At 37.7% G+C, this 18860-nt stretch overlaps 3 protein-coding genes across 3 annotated transcripts; 2 read left to right on the top strand and 1 right to left on the bottom strand.

The window, feature by feature from the left end:
- The first annotated feature begins 9133 nt into the window (after window positions 1-9133).
- LOC113337900 (protein DETOXIFICATION 33-like) lies at window positions 9134-12722 on the top strand. The gene is made up of 8 exons (XM_026583447.1): window positions 9134-9536; window positions 9628-10163; window positions 11197-11283; window positions 11442-11498; window positions 11674-11912; window positions 12087-12205; window positions 12338-12424; window positions 12509-12722. The coding sequence occupies exons 1-8, from the start codon at window positions 9279-9281 to the stop codon at window positions 12575-12577; spliced, it is 1452 nt and encodes a 483-aa protein (XP_026439232.1). The 5' UTR covers window positions 9134-9278; the 3' UTR covers window positions 12578-12722.
- Window positions 12723-12851: 129 nt separating this feature from the next.
- Window positions 12852-14024, bottom strand: LOC113338009 (uncharacterized mitochondrial protein AtMg00810-like). The gene has a single exon (XM_026583535.1). The coding sequence runs from the start codon at window positions 14022-14024 to the stop codon at window positions 12852-12854; it is 1173 nt and encodes a 390-aa protein (XP_026439320.1).
- A 1358-nt stretch (window positions 14025-15382) lies between these two features.
- LOC113337899 (protein DETOXIFICATION 33-like) lies at window positions 15383-18538 on the top strand. Its single transcript, XM_026583446.1, has 8 exons — window positions 15383-15758; window positions 15869-16404; window positions 16964-17050; window positions 17178-17234; window positions 17357-17595; window positions 17707-17825; window positions 18008-18094; window positions 18181-18538. The coding sequence occupies exons 1-8, from the start codon at window positions 15501-15503 to the stop codon at window positions 18247-18249; spliced, it is 1452 nt and encodes a 483-aa protein (XP_026439231.1). The 5' UTR covers window positions 15383-15500; the 3' UTR covers window positions 18250-18538.
- The last annotated feature ends 322 nt before the right edge of the window (window positions 18539-18860 follow it).

The following is an 18860-nucleotide window of genomic DNA, read 5'->3' as shown; positions in this document are numbered from 1 at the left end:
TTGCAATGAGTTTTAAGTTTGGTTAAAAAGAAAAGCCTAAAAAACAGGCTTAAACCAGCCCTAAATTTTTTTCAAGCCAGTCCCACATTCATTTTCTGGTTCCGCCTCTGTACAAGCCAAAAGTTTACGAAATTTATATTACTAAGCTAGCTATTAATTGATCTCACTACTAATTGGGAAGTTTGCAATTTTCAGAGTTCTGATTGTTCACCGTCCTTGATTTTTATCTAGGAAAAAAGGTTGATTAGGTCGTCATACAGTATTTGTATCGTTAATTCATGGCTGACCACCATCTAATAAGAAGGTCAACCCGGTCAAGATATATTTCTACACAATGGATATAGTAGTAGTTAATTCTTGTCTAAAGAGATACATGTAAATCATGTCTAACTAACCAAAGACACGTAACATCCCATATGGCGATTTAGTGTAGGTTTGTAACAAACCCCATCGAATATTCCCACTTTCCTCCTCTAATTTGATCTGTCATCATATTGTTTCAAACAGGTGGAGTGAGTAGAGTAAAGTAAAACATACGTACCAAGTTTTCATTTTCTCGGGCCCCGCAAAATTTTGGGCCTAGGGCGGTCGACCATCTCGCCCTAGGCCTAAGACCGCCCTGGAAACTTAGCAACTGAGTTCATTATCACATCCTTGCATCTTTAATCTCAATATACTCGAGGTGAGATAACATGCACGACGATGCCAATCCTGCTGCTTCCCAATCATCTCCAATGTCTGCCGAATTCGACTATATCCAGAAACAACAACGATAGATCACTTACTTACCAAGATAAAATAATTCAAAACACGAAAAGAACATTCATGGTTCCTAATTAAACGCGTGTTGAACTACATAAGTTGTGGCGATGCTTGGTAGTAAACTTAAAATAAACTTGAGATGATTTGTGATGGATTTCTGAACAACACTGAGGTTGTACTTGAACTGTTTTTTTTTTTTTTTGGTGGGTTTCTAACAGCATAGCTAACCAATCAAATGCAAAGAGTTTAGTTAGATCTTACCTCCTTTGACGTAGTAAAATAGACTTTATATTAGGCGACATCTTGAGTAAGTATGTAATTGAACGCAAGCAGCTTCTTGTGAGCCAAATTTCCAGCTCCAAATGTTGCAGGTTACCGAATTGAAGAAATCGAAGTTTATCAAGTCAGGAGCATGTGGGAGTACCTGGAGAAACAATAAAAGAATTATATGCAGCTAAATATTCCAAGTTATACGAAACCGAATCCTTTAAATAAAGGAAAACAAAGAAGGGATGCATGCATCCGTACCTCAAGAAATCTAGATGATAAACTTAGTCGTCCACGTTAGGAACCGCTTCTAGCAATTTTATCACGCGTTTGGCATATACTTTCTTTTCCTCGGAAGGCAGCTTTGAATATGTTTCTGCAGATTCATCCCTTTCCAGTGCTATATCAAAAAGAGCATCAACTACTGAAGGCAATTTTTGCGTCAAGAAATCACTGTAGTCAAAGTCTATGAGACATGGAGGAGATAACTTAATAGTGTTAGCCATAGATTGACTGTGGGACCAGATTAGAGCGTTTCTAAAACGCTAAGGCTAAGAGAATCAACAATGATACTCGTTTGATTACCACTTTGTAAATCACAGTTAACTATGTTTAGCAATTCGAGATGTAGACAGCTGGTGAGGAGTCTTTGAGTTAATTCAGCTCTCGAGATTGAAACTCCAACAAGCAACAATTGTTTGAGCTGCGGAAAACTAATTGATTTTGACAGAACAATATTTGCATATTTGGTACCACTACTCACACCAAAGACCGAGCTTCCTCAACGATTTACAATTAAGCAGTTGATGCGGAAGCTCATATGCCAGTTTATAACCAATATTTATACTTTTAACGTGACGCCTTACAGCCGCAACAATCCATCTATCAAAACTTCTTAAGATCTCAGACGCACGCGTAGTCCAAAGACTCCAATCTAGATGAATCTTTAACGTGTGTATATCAGAGTCATCGCGGAACATGAATACCATGTATACAAAATCTACAAACCTAGTTAACTCTTTACTTCTACTCGAAGAATCATTGAGATTACGATTATCTTTGCCTTCAAGGAAACCACTCCAACTGAAGTTGAGATAAGGCAGAGAAATCCATGTAGTTTTCCATCTTTTGGAGAGAACGCTAGTTTGGATCGCATATTTCGTATCAATGAAAGAGAGAATGAGATGAATTAGGTTATCTGGTAAACTGCTGATTCTGTCTTGTCTAATTTCTTCCATGGGTGGTTACTTGTGTTTTAAGTTTCTCAACCTGGGTTCTTATTATTGCTTTAAATTTGTCTTGTCGTATTGCTTGCTTTCTTTCTTAATAAACCCTAAACAGAGGAAGAGAATAAAATACCTGGAGAAGGCACAGCTTATCACGGAATGTTATACTAATTGGGCTGACCGACAGAGGGACCGTAGGGAGGGAGTCCCTTTTAAGGCCACTTTTTTGTCGAATGTAGAGTAACATAAATATGCAAATTGATAAAAAAGATTGTAAATTTTCGTATCCATGGTTACTTTTTCACTAGACATAATTGTCCCTCTCTTTTAATCCAATTACTATTTGTGTATCCTATTTTTTCAAGGGTATAATTGGAATGTAAACTAGAATATAACATATCTAAAAATCCGTGCCTCGGAATTTTACAATTTATCTTGTTGGAAATATTTTGAAAAAATTTACGCAACGAGTACAAACAACAATATCAAATTTATGATTTTTACGAAAAATTCGGAGGTGTTTATCCTTTTAGGCACAACTTTTTGAAAATTAAATGCATAGTCATTTTGCAAACCAACACAAAGGATGCATGACACATTATGCATCCATATTTTTGTTTATGCATAAACTATTTTTTGTTTTAAGAAAAGTGATACTTTCACTCCGTTTCAGGAAAATTGATACTTTCATCCCGTTTCAGAAAAAGAGATATTTTCACTCCGTTTCAGAAAAAGAGATACAAAATAGGAAAAATTGAAAAAGAATATGTATCCCTTTTTCTGAAACGGAGGTAGTATATTTCTAAGAATATCATTCTAACAAATAAAAGATGCATAACGAATTATGGAACCACCACAAAGGATGCATAACAGTTTATAGAATCGCATTTTGGTTCATGCATCCACTAATTTGGTTATGCAAGCACTAAAATGATGTATATTCCCAGAAAATAACAATCCAACAAAATAAAAATGTATAACGCGTTATGAAATCAACAATGTTTCGTTTTTCTTCGGTCGGCCCTCCCTACCGTGGTAGCGGTGTTCTAGTTAAACATAGGATTCTATTTTTACATCATCCCTTAGCTTAAAACTCGAGCTAGAAACTTAGCATCCAAGTTACACAAGGATGGGTCTTAGACTCTTAGCTTAGTCCAACTAAATGCGATCACTGTTAGTTATTGAAGACTAATTAATTATTTTCTAAAGTTGGCCGTGGTTATTTAGGGAAGGGGTTTCCTAAACCTGTTAGAATTCTTGGTGGTCAAGTTTATAACCTATATAAATAGGTAGTTAGGCCTTGTAGAATTTGTGCATTGTGTAGAAAACGATTAGGAGATCGGTGAGAGATTTTTTGTATAGCTTTTAGGTCTAAAGTTAGGGTTTCGTTGTGAGAGCATATTGGTGAGGAACAAGAGACAAGGTTATCGTCTCGGGTAATTCTTGCGGTGTAACCAAGGGTTTGTTGGGATTCACACGACGCTGTAATCGTTTTTTCTTCATAGTGGATTTGAGTTGGTGCGGCTCAAAGTGGATGTAGACAATATATACAAGTTGTATGTATTGGTCGAACCACTATAAATCTTGTGTCTTGTGAGTTGATTTATCTTTCTCGTATTATTATAGTTGCTTGTGCTTGGTTTACTTATTATTCATCATAATATCTCAAGATCCATTATTCCGCGGTTGTCAGTGATTATTCCCTAAGAAAATCCTGACAACTGGTAACAGAGCTCGGGTTAGAGCTTTAGGGTTTTTCGTAGTACGATTGGAGTCGGAGTTATGGGTGATAATAACGAAAGTACGGTAGCTAGGGTTAAAGTTTTTAATGGGAAGAACTTTGCGTTTTGAAAGTCTCAGATGGAAGACTACCTATATGAGAAATACATTGTTGATCCATTGGGTGGAGTTGCGAAAAAGGGAGCATGCAAAGACGATGAATGGACAACTCTTGATCGCAAGTGTGTAGCCGTGATCCGTAGATGTCTAACGGAGGAAGTCTACAATAACGTACAAGAGGAAACTAGTAAGAAGGATCTTATGTATAAACTTGAAAAGTTGTATCAAAAGTCATCAACCTCGGGTAAGATTATGTTGTGTGAACAATTATTTAATTTGAAGATGCAAGAAGGCGAAGCGATTTCAGCACATCTTGGGAAGTTTAAATCAATTATTTCTCATCTTTCAAAAGTTAGTATTACTTTTGATGATGAAGTTCAAGCTTTACGGTTGTTGTCGTCATTACCAAAGAGTTGGGAGATTGCAAGGACAACCATTAGCAATTCTGCAGGGAGCGAGAAGTTGAAGCTTGATGATGTGCAACAAAGGTTGATCGCTGAAGAGGAGAGAAGAATAGAACAAGGTTATGTTTCTAGTTATTCAAGCTCGGTCTTAAGTATGCATGATGAAGATAGAGGCAGGAGTTCAAATAGGAACAACAACAACAAATCCAGATGGAAGTCTAGGGGGAGATCTCAATCTCGACCTATAGGTGTTGTTGAGTGTTGGACGTGTAAGAAAGTAGGACACTTCAAGCGCGATTGTCCGGAAAACAAAGGTGTTAATAATGGTGGAAACAAAGGTAATCAAGAATAGGTCAACGTAGTTGAAGCTGCGGAACCGGTGAAGGTCCTTGTTGATAACAAGAAGATGATTACGGAAGATTTTCTACTACTCTCTGAGGACAAGCAAGATGAGTCTTGGATTATAGACCCGGGAGCTTCTTTCCATGCAACGGGTGATAAGAGTATTATAATCTCTTATAAAGAAGGATATTATGGCCAAGTATTCTTGGGTGACGGTGAAGCATGCGACATCATCGGTTTGGGTGTTGTGATCTTGAAAGTCAATGGTTCGACATGGAAATTCAAGGATGTACGACACGTTCCAAATTTGAAGAAGAACTTGGTGTCTGTGGGCCAAGTTTGTGATGATGACTGTGAAGTTGTGCTAACGAAACACAATTGGAAAGTAAAGAAAGGGGCTATGGTGTTAGCTCGTGGAGTTAGAGTCGGTACTCTATACCGGACTTCAGATGGAACTACTTTAGCAGTGGATAGTAGTGGTGAAGACATTAACTTATGGCATAGAAGATTAGGGCACATGAGTGAGAAGAACATGAAGATTCTATGTTCGGGAGGATATCTACCTAAGGTGAAGTCTGTTGATATGAGTTTTTGTGAAGATTGTGTTCTTGGAAAGAAAAAAAGAGTTAGTTTCAGCAGAGGAAGAAGACACTTGAGAAGTGCAAAACTTGATTTGGTTCACAAGGATGTATGGGGACCAATTGATGTTGCATCTCACAGCGGGTTCCAGTATTATGTCACCTTTATTGATGATCACTCAAGGAAGGTGTGGCTTTACTTCATGAAGAATAAGTTCGAGGTGTATGAAGTGTTTAAGAAGTGGAAAGATTTGGTCGAAACAGAAACCGGTCTAAAGTTGAAGTGTCTAAGGTCAGACAACGATGGTGAGTATGACAAAACAGAATTCTTACAGTTATGTCCTACAAATGGAATTCGTTTGGAGAGGAAAGTTCCAAGGACACCAAAGGAGAATGGAGTAGCAGAACGTATGAATTGGACGTTGAATGCACGTGCAAGGTGCATGAGGTTGCAGTCTGGTTTTCCCGAGACCTTCTGGTACATGCAACAGAGACGACTTCTTATCTTATTAACAAGACACCTAGTAATCCATTAGATATGAAGATACCAGAGGAGGTTTGGACCGGAAAAAAGTTAAATCTTTCCTATTTGAAAGTTTTTGGTTGTGTTGATTATGTTCATCTTAGTCCCGGTGAGAGGTCTAAGATAGGTGCTCAAGCAAAGAAGTGTATATTCCTTGGTTATGGAATTGACGCTTTTGGGTATAAACTTTGTGACTATGAGGGTCACAAAGTTATTAGAAGTAGAGATGTCATTTTTAATGAGAATGAGTTATACAAGGACACGAATACAACACAAGTTGAAGATGTCGGGTCAAGCAACGTCGATAAGGAGTTGTATATCGATATTGATGATGTTTCTGGAAGAAGTGTGGAACATGAAGAGCATCATGTTGCTGATGGAAGAGAAGTACAAGTTGAAGAGACTTCTACTGCAGTGGGAGTTATTCCTACAGTTTCACAAGAAGTACGAAGATCGTCAAGAACTCCTAAACCAAACCCAAGGTATGCTTTGAATTATCTATTACTTACGGATGGAGGCGAACCTGAAGATATTAAGGAAGCACTATCGGCTGATGATTCAGGAAAGTGGAAACTTGCTATGGAGGATGAGATAAATTCACTTGATGAGAATGACACTTGGGTGTTAGTAAAATTACCAAGAGGTAAGAAGGCGTTGCATAACAAGTGAGTTTATCGGATGAAATCTGAAGCAAATGGAGAAATTCGCTACAAAGCGAGGTTGGTTGTGAAAGGTTTCCAGCAAAAACCTGGTGTTGATTACAACGAGATATTTTCTCCAGTTGTGAAGATGACTAATATTCGAGTAGTGTTAAGTCTAGTGGCTTCTGAAGATCTCTGCCTTGAACAGTTGGATCTAAAGACAGCTTTTCTTCATGGTGACCTAGATGAAGAAATTTACATGAAGCAGCCAGAAGGATTCATAGTAAAAGGCAAGGAAGAGATGGTGTGCAAGCTAAAGAAGAGTTTGTATGGTTTAAAACAAGCCCCGAGACAGTGGTACAAGAAGTTTGATAACTTCATTCATAGAAGTGATTACTCACGGTGTAGATATGCAAGAAACCCAGGAAAACAACATTGGGAAGCTGTGAAGTGGATTCTCAGGTATTTGAGAGGTAACACAAACGTACCATTGTGTTATGGAAAAGGTGGTTCTATTTTGAGGGGTTATGTGGATGCAGACTTCGCAGGTGATGTAGATAAAAGGCGAAGTACGACCGGTTATGTTTATACTATGGGGTCAGCTGCAGTGAGTTGGAACTCAAGGTTACAAAAGTTGGTGACATTGTTTACTACGGAAGCGGAGTACGTAGCGGTGACGGAAGCGAGCAAGGAGATGATTTGGTTACAAGGATTATTAGCTGAGTTGGGCAAGGAACAAGGAGATAATGTTCTGTTTAGCGACAGTCAAATTGCTATACATTTATCCAAGAACTCAGCCTATCATGCTAGGACGAAGCATATAGATATCCGTTATCATTTCATTCGGGATCTCTTAGAAGAAGGAGAGTTGAAGCTCGAGAAGATTCTTGGTTCGAAGAATCCGGCGGATATGTTTACCAAGGGAGTTACATCAGACAAGCTAAAGCTCTGCAAGGCTTTAGTTGGTCTCTCAGAATGAGGATCTGGGAGGGGAGCCACACTAACAAGGAAGATGTTTTAGCACCGTCAATCCAAAGTTGAAGAATGGAAGACAATCAATAAGTCTTCAAAGTGGAAGATTGTTAGTTATTGAAGACTAATTAATTATTTCCTAAAGTTAGCCGTGGTTATTTAGGGAAGGGGTTTCCTAAACCGGTTAGAATTCTTGGTGGCCAAATTTTTAACCTATATAAATAGGTAGTTAGGCCTTGTAGAATTTGTGTATTATGTAGAAAACGATTAAGAGATTGGTGAGAGATTTCTTGTATAGCTTTTAGGTATGAAGTTAGGGTTTTGTTGTGAGAGCATATTGGTGAGGAACAAGAGACAAGATTATCGTCTCGGGTAATTGTTGCGGTGTAACCAAGGGTTTGCTCGGATTCACACGACGTTGTAATCGTTTTTTCTTCATAGTGGATTTGAGTTGGTGCGGCTCAAAGTGGACGTAGACAATATATACAAGTTGTATGTATTGATCGAACCACTATAAATCTTGTGTCTTGTGAATTGATTTATCTTTCTCGTACTATTATAATTGCTTGTGCTTGGTTTACTTATTATTCATCATAATATCTCAAAATCCGTTATTCTGCGATTGTCAGTGATTATTCCCTAAGAAAATCCTGACAATCACCTATATGAATATGAAGTGCGGTCGCTAGCTTCTATGAGAAAGCCAAGGTGATATTATTCTAGAGTGCGCTCCTGAAAGCCAAAGTATGTTTAGGACCGATTATATACACAACTCAGAACCAGTCATGCATGTAAGAAAATAAGTTGTGTAATATGTATTCCATCTGTTATGCTTTACAAAGTTGAGTAGTTAAAGGCATCGAAATCATTGAGCAATTAATGAATCCAGTAGAGAATCGATAAAGAATGATCAAAGCCAAAAGCTATCTTTCCTCATGCACTACTGTTTTGCTTACAAGCTCTTTCTAGTGACAAAATGTAATATGAAAACAGAGACAACTACCAAGTAGTTAAAATCATAACCAAGGTTCAAATCTATAACTCAACATCATGAAAGTTACCACGTACAGTGCCACAAACTTTTTGCCCAACATGCAATCAGCTATAATTACTATGAAGAAAATCAAGCAGCGGACGTTAGCCAACCATGTGCCAGAAGATAGCTAACCAAATACATACTCGATCAAAATTTAGAAACATGCCGTTCGGGGTCTTTTCTCCAAATTGTTTTAAATAACATTATAGATATTACAAACCTGACGATCAACATCTTCAAAAGTAACCGTTTGCTGGGTTTTAATGACCGGTGCTCACCTAACACCTTTAAAATCTCAGCTATAAGTCTTTTCAAGGATTTATTGATTCCACAAAATAACTTAAACAATCGATTTTTATTTATTTTTTTGTATTTCATAGAAAATATAAAATAAAACAAGATCACCAGTAGGAAAACGTACTTCAAAACCACTGCCTAGAAGTCAAATGACAAAAAAGTTGGGCAATAACACGTTTACTTATGATTTCTGCATACTGTTAGAAACATGCATTAGAAATAAAATATTGCTACTTGAGAGGGAGCTCAACTGGAGTATAAATGAAGGCTCTTTCATCCCAACATTCCTTCATCTTCCTCGCGGAGAAGAACTGAAGACCTTCATTTTTCTGCTCTGTTCTGTTAACCAGCAAAGTTGAGGCCGGGGCTTTTCGGGAGATAGATTTTAGAAATGAATAATATAAATTTAAACCACTCAACTCCTCTCTTAACAACCAATGATGAAAAATCTCCGGGAACGTTCTTTAGAAAATTTTGGGAAGAAAATAAAATGGTATGGCACATAGCTGGACCATCCATTTTAATTTCAATCTGTCAATACTCTCTTGCTTCCGTTACTCAAACTTTGGTTGGTCATATTGGTACTCTTGAACTTGCAGCTGTTGGTATTCAAAACTTAGTCATCTCCGGTATAGGCTTCGGAATCATGGTATTATTCCTCTCTGTCGCATATTATCTAATTCCCATTTTCTCTATCTCCATTCTATAACTGGGTAATTGGGTTTACTTATTGTGCGCAGTTGGGGATGGGAAGTGCCTTGGAAACATTATGTGGACAAGCGTATGGAGCAGGAAAAATGAGGATGTTAGGGATATACTTACAAAGATCATGGATGATTTTACTTGGAACAGCAATACCACTAACCTTACTCTCTATATTTGCAACACCGTTATTATTATTGGTAGGTCAACGTAGAGATATTGCAAAATTGGCCGGTACATATTCAATATGGATGATACCAGAACTGTATATGTACGCATTGAATTTTCCGATACAAAAGTTTTTACAAGCTCAAAGTAAAGTATGGGCAATGGCATGGATTTCATTTGGGGTATTAGCATTTCATATACCATTAAGTTGGTTTTGTATCATGAAATGGGGTTTAGCAGGAGCAGCTGTTTCTTTAAACTTTTCATGGGTGTTGGTTGTGACTCTTCAGTACATATATATTGTCTCGGGACATTGTAAAGATTCTTGGAGTGGGTTTTCATGGTTGGCTTTTTCTGATTTGCTTGGATTCCTTTGGTTGTCTTTGTCTTCAGCCGTCATGCTCTGGTTAGTATTCAATTTCTTGCTCTCGATAGTTTATAATTAATTGGTTTACTAGCATTCTTCAAGATGTTAGCTATTCCATTCGTTTTGTTTCTCTTGTCGTACAGTCTCTATTTTGTCGTATTTGTTTCTTATCTACTGAACGAAGGACATTATTTATCCCATCTAAAGTCTATACGGCATGGTTTCAGAGATGTGCTCAAAAACATGACAATATTTATGTGCATATTGAATGCAAATGAAATGTAATTTCAGACATGCAGCATATTGTTTCCGATGCAACACTTAATCTCAAGCTCAAAGTAGGTTGAATGTGGCATCTAACTAAAGTTCAAGAATCAAAATGATCCGACTTCCCCAACCGTGATTAAACTTCTTGGTTAGGTCATAGAACAACACAACAGCAACAACTAGTCTGTCAAGTCATCGAGTCTTTCTTCTTTCTTGTGTTCTTTTTCTTACTATTTTATTTCTTCAAATTAAGATCAAATTATCAAAAGAAGATTTTATATTACTGAAATCAAAAAAAAAGTGAAAGAAAAGCTACCAGGCCTTCGATTTCTTTTGGGAATAGTAAATCCTACGCCGGGGACCTACAAAAAATGTCATCCGTGAGAGAGACCGTTTATAAGGAGTATGTTAGGTACCATGTGTTAAACAGTACCACATCGTCTAGGGCAATCTAGATCCCGCGCTTAATAAGTTTTGGGCAATTCTAACCTTGCAAGCCGGTTTTCGAGGTTAGTTAGTCCCGACGATTCCTAATTAACATAGTATCAGAGTCAGGTCCCTCTCAACGCTACCCGTGTGTTCGTGGTTTCCGTACCACTCTGTTTCTGTACCACTCCGTATCCCCGTCAGTGTGCGTCCGTGGCTTCCGTGCCACTCCGTATGTGTAGCCTTAGTCGTTGAGGAATAGTACCACATTGCCTAGGACAATCCTAACCTTGCAAGCCGGTTTTCGAGATTAGTTAGGCCCGAGGATTCCCAACACCATGTTCTCTTTAATCTAATTAAGTAGATTTTATTTTTACAGCTTGGAGTATTGGAATTTAATGGTTTTAATTGTACTTGCGGGATTACTTAAAAATGCTGAAGTCAAAATTGGTGCTGTCTCCATCTGGTACGTGCTTTAACTGCTTAAACAAAATCAATCGAAGAATTTAGGAAGTCATGTCAATGTATTGTATGTTTTTAATAGTTGTACTGATACAATGACGACGAGCCTGTGATTTCTTAGACAGACAATGTTGTTGAATGGTTTTTATTTCTCGTTCACAGTATGAATATCGAAGGATGGATATTTATGATACCGCTGGGTTTTATTGCTGCTGTCAGGTATACATTCGTTCATACTAATAAGTAATACAACATCCAATCTTGTTTCCATTCGAGTTTCTTAAGACACTTCATTCAGATTGTCTCATTGTACAGTATATGCTAATAATTATCTCAAACTTTTTGTTGATATTTATGAGTTAGCTGTTGTCTAAGATCACTTGTATTTTGTTAGCGTAAGGGTCTCGAATGAATTGGGAGCAGGAAATGCAGCAGCTGCAAAGTTCTCTGTTTGGGTAACGGTCTCAATTGCGCTAGTCACGCAGACTGCTTTTATTCTCCTAATTTTGATCACAAGAAACAGCTTTCCGAGATTATTTACAAGTGACAAGGCGGTTAGCAAAGAAGTTAGTTCGTTAGCTGTGCTTTTATGCATCTCAATCTTCTCTGGCAGCATCCAACCCATTTTATCAGGTTCGTATAGTTAAATGGATAAACAATACTGAATGATGACAACTTAATAACTTTGAATAAGGAAATGAAAGCCACACCTTCATAGCTCCAGTTTTTCTAATGTAGGCGAAATAAGAAAATCTTGATCCAAAAATTCATGTCACCTCTCTTTTTCACTCGTACATGAATCAACAGGTATGGCAGTTGGGGCTGGTTGGCAAGGTGCGGTGGCCTTTGTAAACATCGCATCCTACTATCTCATCGGGTTTCCCATCAGTATCTATATGGGACTTATTTTAGATTGGGGTCTAAAGGTAAGCTTTAAAGTCTGTTAACCAATTAGGATTTTCATCCTGGATATTATCTTTTCTTTGCCTTATATGAAGCATCGAATAACATCGAAAAACTGATCATCTTGCGACTCCTGCCTAATTATATGAATGAAGGGACTTTGGGGTGGCGCATTAATTGGAGTTGGTCTTCAGACAATCATTATCTTAATAATGTCTTGGCGTACGGACTGGAACAAAGAGGTGAGTCCTGCTATGATGTTCAATTCTTTTTCGCTCTTTTGTTGTTTCTCGAAATTATTCACGATCGTTGAGTCTGTTTTGCAGATTGAATTATCAAAAGAGAGAACTTCAGATGTTGTAGGTTCAGATGAGGAAGACACGTCGTCTCACTAAAACATTTTTGAGCTATTTTCCGCTTCTTCATTATTTTTAATCTTCGCTTTAATCACTTTTACAATTCCTTTGAAATGTATAAATTTCCTCTCACGATGTTCAAGACAGTTAGATAGCAAGGTTTAATTTCTAAGATTCGCTGAACCACTTCTGTTGGTTTTGGTAAAACACGCCTTAACTTCCTTAGAGGGATGTTAGGCAATATATATTATTATGATTACGGTCCATCAATGAGAATATCCTGTGAGCTGTAAATAAGGGAAAATATCTTCTATTACACTCCCTTAGTCTGAGCGGGAGAGGAACAAACGCTAAGACTAGAACGAAAATTAAGAAACAACTGACGTGGAAGACCCTTCGTGAAGATATCAGCATACTGATTTTCTGAAGGGATGTGCAATACGCGAATGTCACCAATACGAACTCTTTCACGAACGAAGTGGATATCAATCTCTACATGCTTAGTGCGTTGATGTTGAACCGGATCACCAGACATGTAGATAGCACTCACATTGTCACAATATACCATAGTAGCACGCCTTAATGGTATGTGTAACTCAAGAAGTAGATTCCGTAGCCAGGTTGTTTCAGCCACGGCATTAGCGACACCTCTGTATTCTGCTTCGGCACTGGAACGGGACACAGTTGCTTGACGTTTGGAGGACCATGATACAAGATTGTCCCCAAGAAATATGCAGTAACCAGAGGTTGAGCGTCGTGAGTCAGGACAACCCGCCCAATCAGCATCAGAGTAGGCGGTTAGGGCAGAAATATTCGAAACCGATAGTGACAAACCGTGATCAATAGTGCCCTGAAGATATCGAATAATGCGCTTGATGGCTTGCATGTGAGGCTCTCGAGGATCATGCATAAATAAACATACCTGCTGGACTGCATAAGAGATATCCGGTCGAGTGAAAGTAAGGTATTGTAGCGCCCCGGCCAGACTTCTGTATAAAGTAGGATCCGAAATTGCTGGACCAGAAGTAGCGCTCAGCTTAGAATTTGTGTCAACCGGAGTTGCCACTGGATTGCAGTTTGTCATGGATGCACGAGCAATAATATCCTTTGTATAGAGCGACTGAGATAAAAACAACCCTGATGAAGAACGAGTGGCAGTAATACCCAAAAAATGATGCAACGGGCCAAGATCAGTCATAGAAAATTCCCGTTTCATCAGGTCAATAAAACGGGACAGTAGAGCATCAGTAGAGGCAGTGAGTATGATATCATCAACATACAATAATAAGTATGCAGTATCCTGACCGGACCGGTAAATGAAAAGAGATGGATCACAAACACTACCCCTAAAACCACAACCTGTAATGAAAGTTGCAAACCTCTGAAACCACGCCCGAGGCGCCTGTTTGAGACCATAAAGGGATCGACGAAGACGACAAACATAATCAGGGCGAGTAGGGTCAACAAAACCTGGAGGTTGAAACATATAAACTGTCTCGGACAAGTCCCCATGAAGAAAGGCATTCTTGACATCCAACTGATGAATCGGCCAGGATCTGGACGTGGCAATGCTGAGAACGGTACGAATAGTGGCTGGCTTAACAACCGGACTAAAAGTCTCAAAACAATCAACCCCAACCTGTTGTGACTTACCATGTTGGTTTTGGTAAAACACGCCTTAACTTCCTTAGAGGGATGTTAGGAAATATATATTATTATGATTACAGTCCATCAATGAGAATATCCTGTGAACTGTAAATAAGGGAAAATATCTTCTATTAACTTCCACTATGGTTTAATATATAAGTGATCTATTATCTTGATAGAGTCTCAGTACCGTTCCTCAAAGTGCGGTTTGCAGCGTTGCAGGGACCAAAGAACAGCGTCCATTTTTTGAATCCTATTTGCCAACTTAACTGGAATCAACTGATGCAATCCATGATACCAGTTAGCAACTAATAAATTATAACCAAGTTGATTGTTGAGTTATTTCCTTCATCATTTCTTGTGCATATCGAATGATGCATGGTAGTGGGATTCTGGGCTTCTGGCACATCTTTAATTCTTTATTGAATAAGCTTTATAAATAGCACAAGTGATACGATGAATGGACTAGCGGGCAAACTAACTATACATACACATTTATTATTTTTTTTGAAGCATTATACAGTGTACACAATGTTTAAACGTGCTTATAATAGTATTTGATACGGGAAACCTCAAATCAAATTAAGTTAAAAAGTGATATCATCTATAACCATGCATGATATCATCCATACAGTCTTAATACGAAGAAAAACTCCCATCGGATGTAGACATTTTACCGAAAAGGAGATCAAGCAGCGGATGAATTAACCAACCATACGCCAAATGATAGCCAATAAAAGACACATTCGACCAAAATTTGGGAACATGATGTTCAGGACTTTTCTCTAAATTATTTTAGATGACTTCGTATATAGATACTACGTACCTGACGGTCCACATCCTCAAAAAAAAATCCCTTTTAGTGAGTTTTAATGATGGGGGTGCTAAAATCTTCAAGATCTCAGCTGTAAGTCTTTTCAAGGATTTATTGATTCGACAAAAAAACAATAAAAAATCACCAGTAGGAAAAAAAAAAGTAATTTACTTTATCAAAATATTTTCTGGACATTTCATAGAAAATCTAAGAAAAAAAAGTAACTTTATCGAAATATTTCAGGGAATCACCAGTAGGAAAACGTAATTTAAAACCACTGCCTGAAAGTCAAATGTCAAAAGGTCAGGCAAAACATAAATTGAAATAATACTACTCACCAGATAGGCTCAAGTGGAGTATAAATCAAGGCTCTTTCACTCCATTCATCTTCTTCGCGGGGAAGAGCTGAAAACCTTCATTTCTCCGCTCTGCTCTATTAATTAGAAAAGGTTGGTCTATAAAAACATATAATCCTCAAAGATTGAGAGATAGATTATTGCAATGGATAATATAAATTCAAACCATTCAACTCCTCTCATAACAAATTTAGAAAAAATTCCTCCAGTAACATTCTTTAGAAAATTATGGGAAGAAAATAAAATGGTATGGCACATAGCTGGACCATCTATTTTAGTTTCAATTTTTCAATACTCTTACGCTTCTGTCACTCAAACTTTGGTCGGTCATATTGGTACTCTTGAACTTGCTGCTGTTGGTATTCAAAATTTGGTCGTCTCCGGTATAGGCTACGGAATCATGGTATTATTCTATTATTCCTCTCTGTCACACACTAACAGGTTTCCTGTTTTGATTTTAATTTGTGGGATCATTTCTAAAAATGGGTTTCAATCAAAATTTATTGTGTGCAGTTGGGGATGGGTAGTGCCCTGGAAACATTATGTGGACAAGCGTATGGAGCAGGAAAAATGAGAATGCTAGGGATATACTTACAAAGATCATGGCTGATTCTACTTGGAACAGCAATACCACTAACCTTAGTCTCTATATTTGCGACACCATTGTTATTATTGTTAGGTCAAAACAGAGATATTGCAGAATTGGCCGGTACATACTCAATATGGATGATTCCAACATTATATATGTATGCACTGAATTTTCCGATCCAAAAGTTTTTACAAGCTCAAAGTAAAGTATGGGCAATGGCATGGATTTCGTTCGGGGTATTAGCATTTCACATACCATTTAGTTGGTTATGTATCATGAAATGGCGATTAGCTGGAGCAGCTGGTTCTTTAAATCTTTCATGGGTTTTAGTTGTGATTCTTCAGTACGTTTATATTGTCTCAGGATGTTGCAAAGATTCTTGGAGTGGGTTTTCATGGTTGGCTTTTTCTGATTTGCTTGGATTCTTTTGGTTGTCTTTGTCTTCAGCTGTCATGCTCTGGTTAGTATTCAATCTCTTGCTCTGGTTAATATTGTTATACACCAACTTGTGGGCTTAGAAAAAGAAGAAGACATTCAAGGTTAAACTGTTAAAGTAGGTTGAATGTTGCATCCAACTAATATTCAAGAATCAAAGTGATCCGACTTCCCCAACTGTCATTAAACTTCGTCGTTAGGTCAAACCACACAGCAGCAACAACAACTAATCGAATTCTAAAATAATACTGAAAGCAGGAAAAGAGAAAGAAAAGCTCTAACATAATGATTAATAAAGGTGTCACTGTTTCAAAAACTGTAATTAATGTTTCTTTTTGGAAATAGCAACATCTAAAGAAAAGCTACCTACACAAAGCCATGAGACGTAGGAAAAGTGTCTTCCATGGGAGAGGCAGTTTATACATTGGTCGGTACATTGATGAATTGTAACTTAGGTAGATGTTGCCTGTTGCTTACCTTTAGTAGGCTATTTGATCAAGTAGTCCAGCAAAATCTAACCAAAGCCCCTAGCTTTTGTTCGAGCTACCACGTTTTTACTAATATGACGGATTCTATCTTTACAGCTTGGAGTATTGGAATTATATGGTTTTGATTGTACTTGCGGGATTACTTAAAAATGCTGAAGTCAAAGTTGATGCTGCCTCCATTTGGTACGTGTTTTCAACTGCTTAAACAAAATCAACCGAAGAATTTAGGAAGTCATGTCAATGACGAGCCTGTGATTTCTTAGACGACTCACGACTGTGTTGTTGAATGGTTTTTCTTTCTCGTTCCCAGTATGAATATTGAAGGATGGACTTTTATGATACCGCTGGGTTTTATTGCTGCTGTCAGGTATTCATAGGTTCATACTAATAAACATTCAATCCTACAATTAGCTTGTAACATTATTCACTTTCTGTCTCAAACTTTTTGTCCATACTTACGAATTAGCTGTTCTCATTTGTATATGATAGTGTAAGAGTCTCGAACGAACTGGGAGCAGGAAATGCAGCAGCTGCAAAATTTTCTGTTTGGGTTACGGTCTCAGCTGCGCTAGTCACGCAGACTGCGTTTATTTTCCTAATCTTAATCACAAGAAACAGCTTTCCGAAACTATTTACAAATGACACGGCTGTTATGAAACAAGTTAGTGCGCTAGCTGTGTTTTTATGTATCTCAATCTTCTTTTACAGCATCCAACCCATTTTATCAGGTTTGTATAGTTAAATGGATGTACAATGGGATTGAAACCTTACAATTATATAATAATACTGATCCAAATACTAATGTCACCTCTCTTTTTCACTCGTACCTGAATCAACAGGTATGGCCATTGGAGCTGGTTGGCAACGTCCTGTGGCCTATATAAACACGGCAGCCTTCTGTCTGGTTGGATTGCCCAGCGGTGTCTATATGGGACTCATATTAGATTGGGGTCTAGAGGTAAGCTTCAGAGTCCAGTAACCAAAGATCTAAAACTCAAGATTTTCATCCTGGATATATACTGTCTTTCTTTTGTCCATATATTTTCATGCTTGAAACGTCCTGCAAAATTCACTCTTTATATTTAACTCATATATCAGTTCTTAAGATTTGTGACCATTATTTCATTTAAATGAATGAAGGGACTTTGGGGTGGCGTAATAGTTGGTGTTGGTCTTCAGACAATCATTCTCATAATAATGGCTTGGTGTACAGACTGGGACAAAGAGGTGAGTTGTGCTATGACATTCCTCTCTTTTTCCTTTTTTTTTTTTTTTTTGTCAGAAATATTCACGTTGTTGATAATGTTTTTCAGATTCAGTTATCGAAAGACAGAATTAGCGGTGCTGCAGGTTTAGATGAGGAAGACACGTCGTTTAGATGAGGAAGACACGTCGTTTATCTGAATCATTTTTGAGCTACTTTCTGCTTCTTTATCCTTTTTGATGTTCGAAACATTTTAATCACAGGGTTTAATTTCTAAGATTCGCTTATTCACTTCCACTATGCTTTGATAATTAGTTTATACTTTGATCAGAGGCGCAGTGCTCGTTGCACCAAGTGCGGTTAATCTGCAGTTACCCAAGAACAAAGTCCAGTTTCTTTATATCCCATTTGCCAACTTATTTGGTATCAACTATGAACAATCACATGATACCACTTACCAACTAGTAATATACAACAACCAAGTTGATTGTTCATTTATTTCTTCATCACTTTTTGCGTAGCGAAACACTGAATTATCTATATGATGCATGGTACTGGGATACTGGCATATGAGTTTTTATTGAAGAAATGAATGAATGCATGGAAATAGGACAAGTGATACTAGTTAGTGGACGAGTGGGATAATTAACTATAGAGTATAGATCAATGTGTAAAGTTTAAACTCTGAATTGTTGTGTTTACTGCTTATAATAGGATTTAATATGGGAAGTCTCGATCAAAAGAAGTCATTTCATAAATGCATGCATGATCTCTTTATTGTAATACGAT

This window comes from Papaver somniferum, unplaced genomic scaffold (genome assembly GCF_003573695.1).
Source record: "Papaver somniferum cultivar HN1 unplaced genomic scaffold, ASM357369v1 unplaced-scaffold_18, whole genome shotgun sequence".
Taxonomy (NCBI): Eukaryota; Viridiplantae; Streptophyta; class Magnoliopsida; order Ranunculales; family Papaveraceae; genus Papaver; species Papaver somniferum.
The sequence above is the reverse complement of the archived record's forward strand: the minus strand, read 5'-3'. Positions and strand labels throughout refer to the sequence as shown.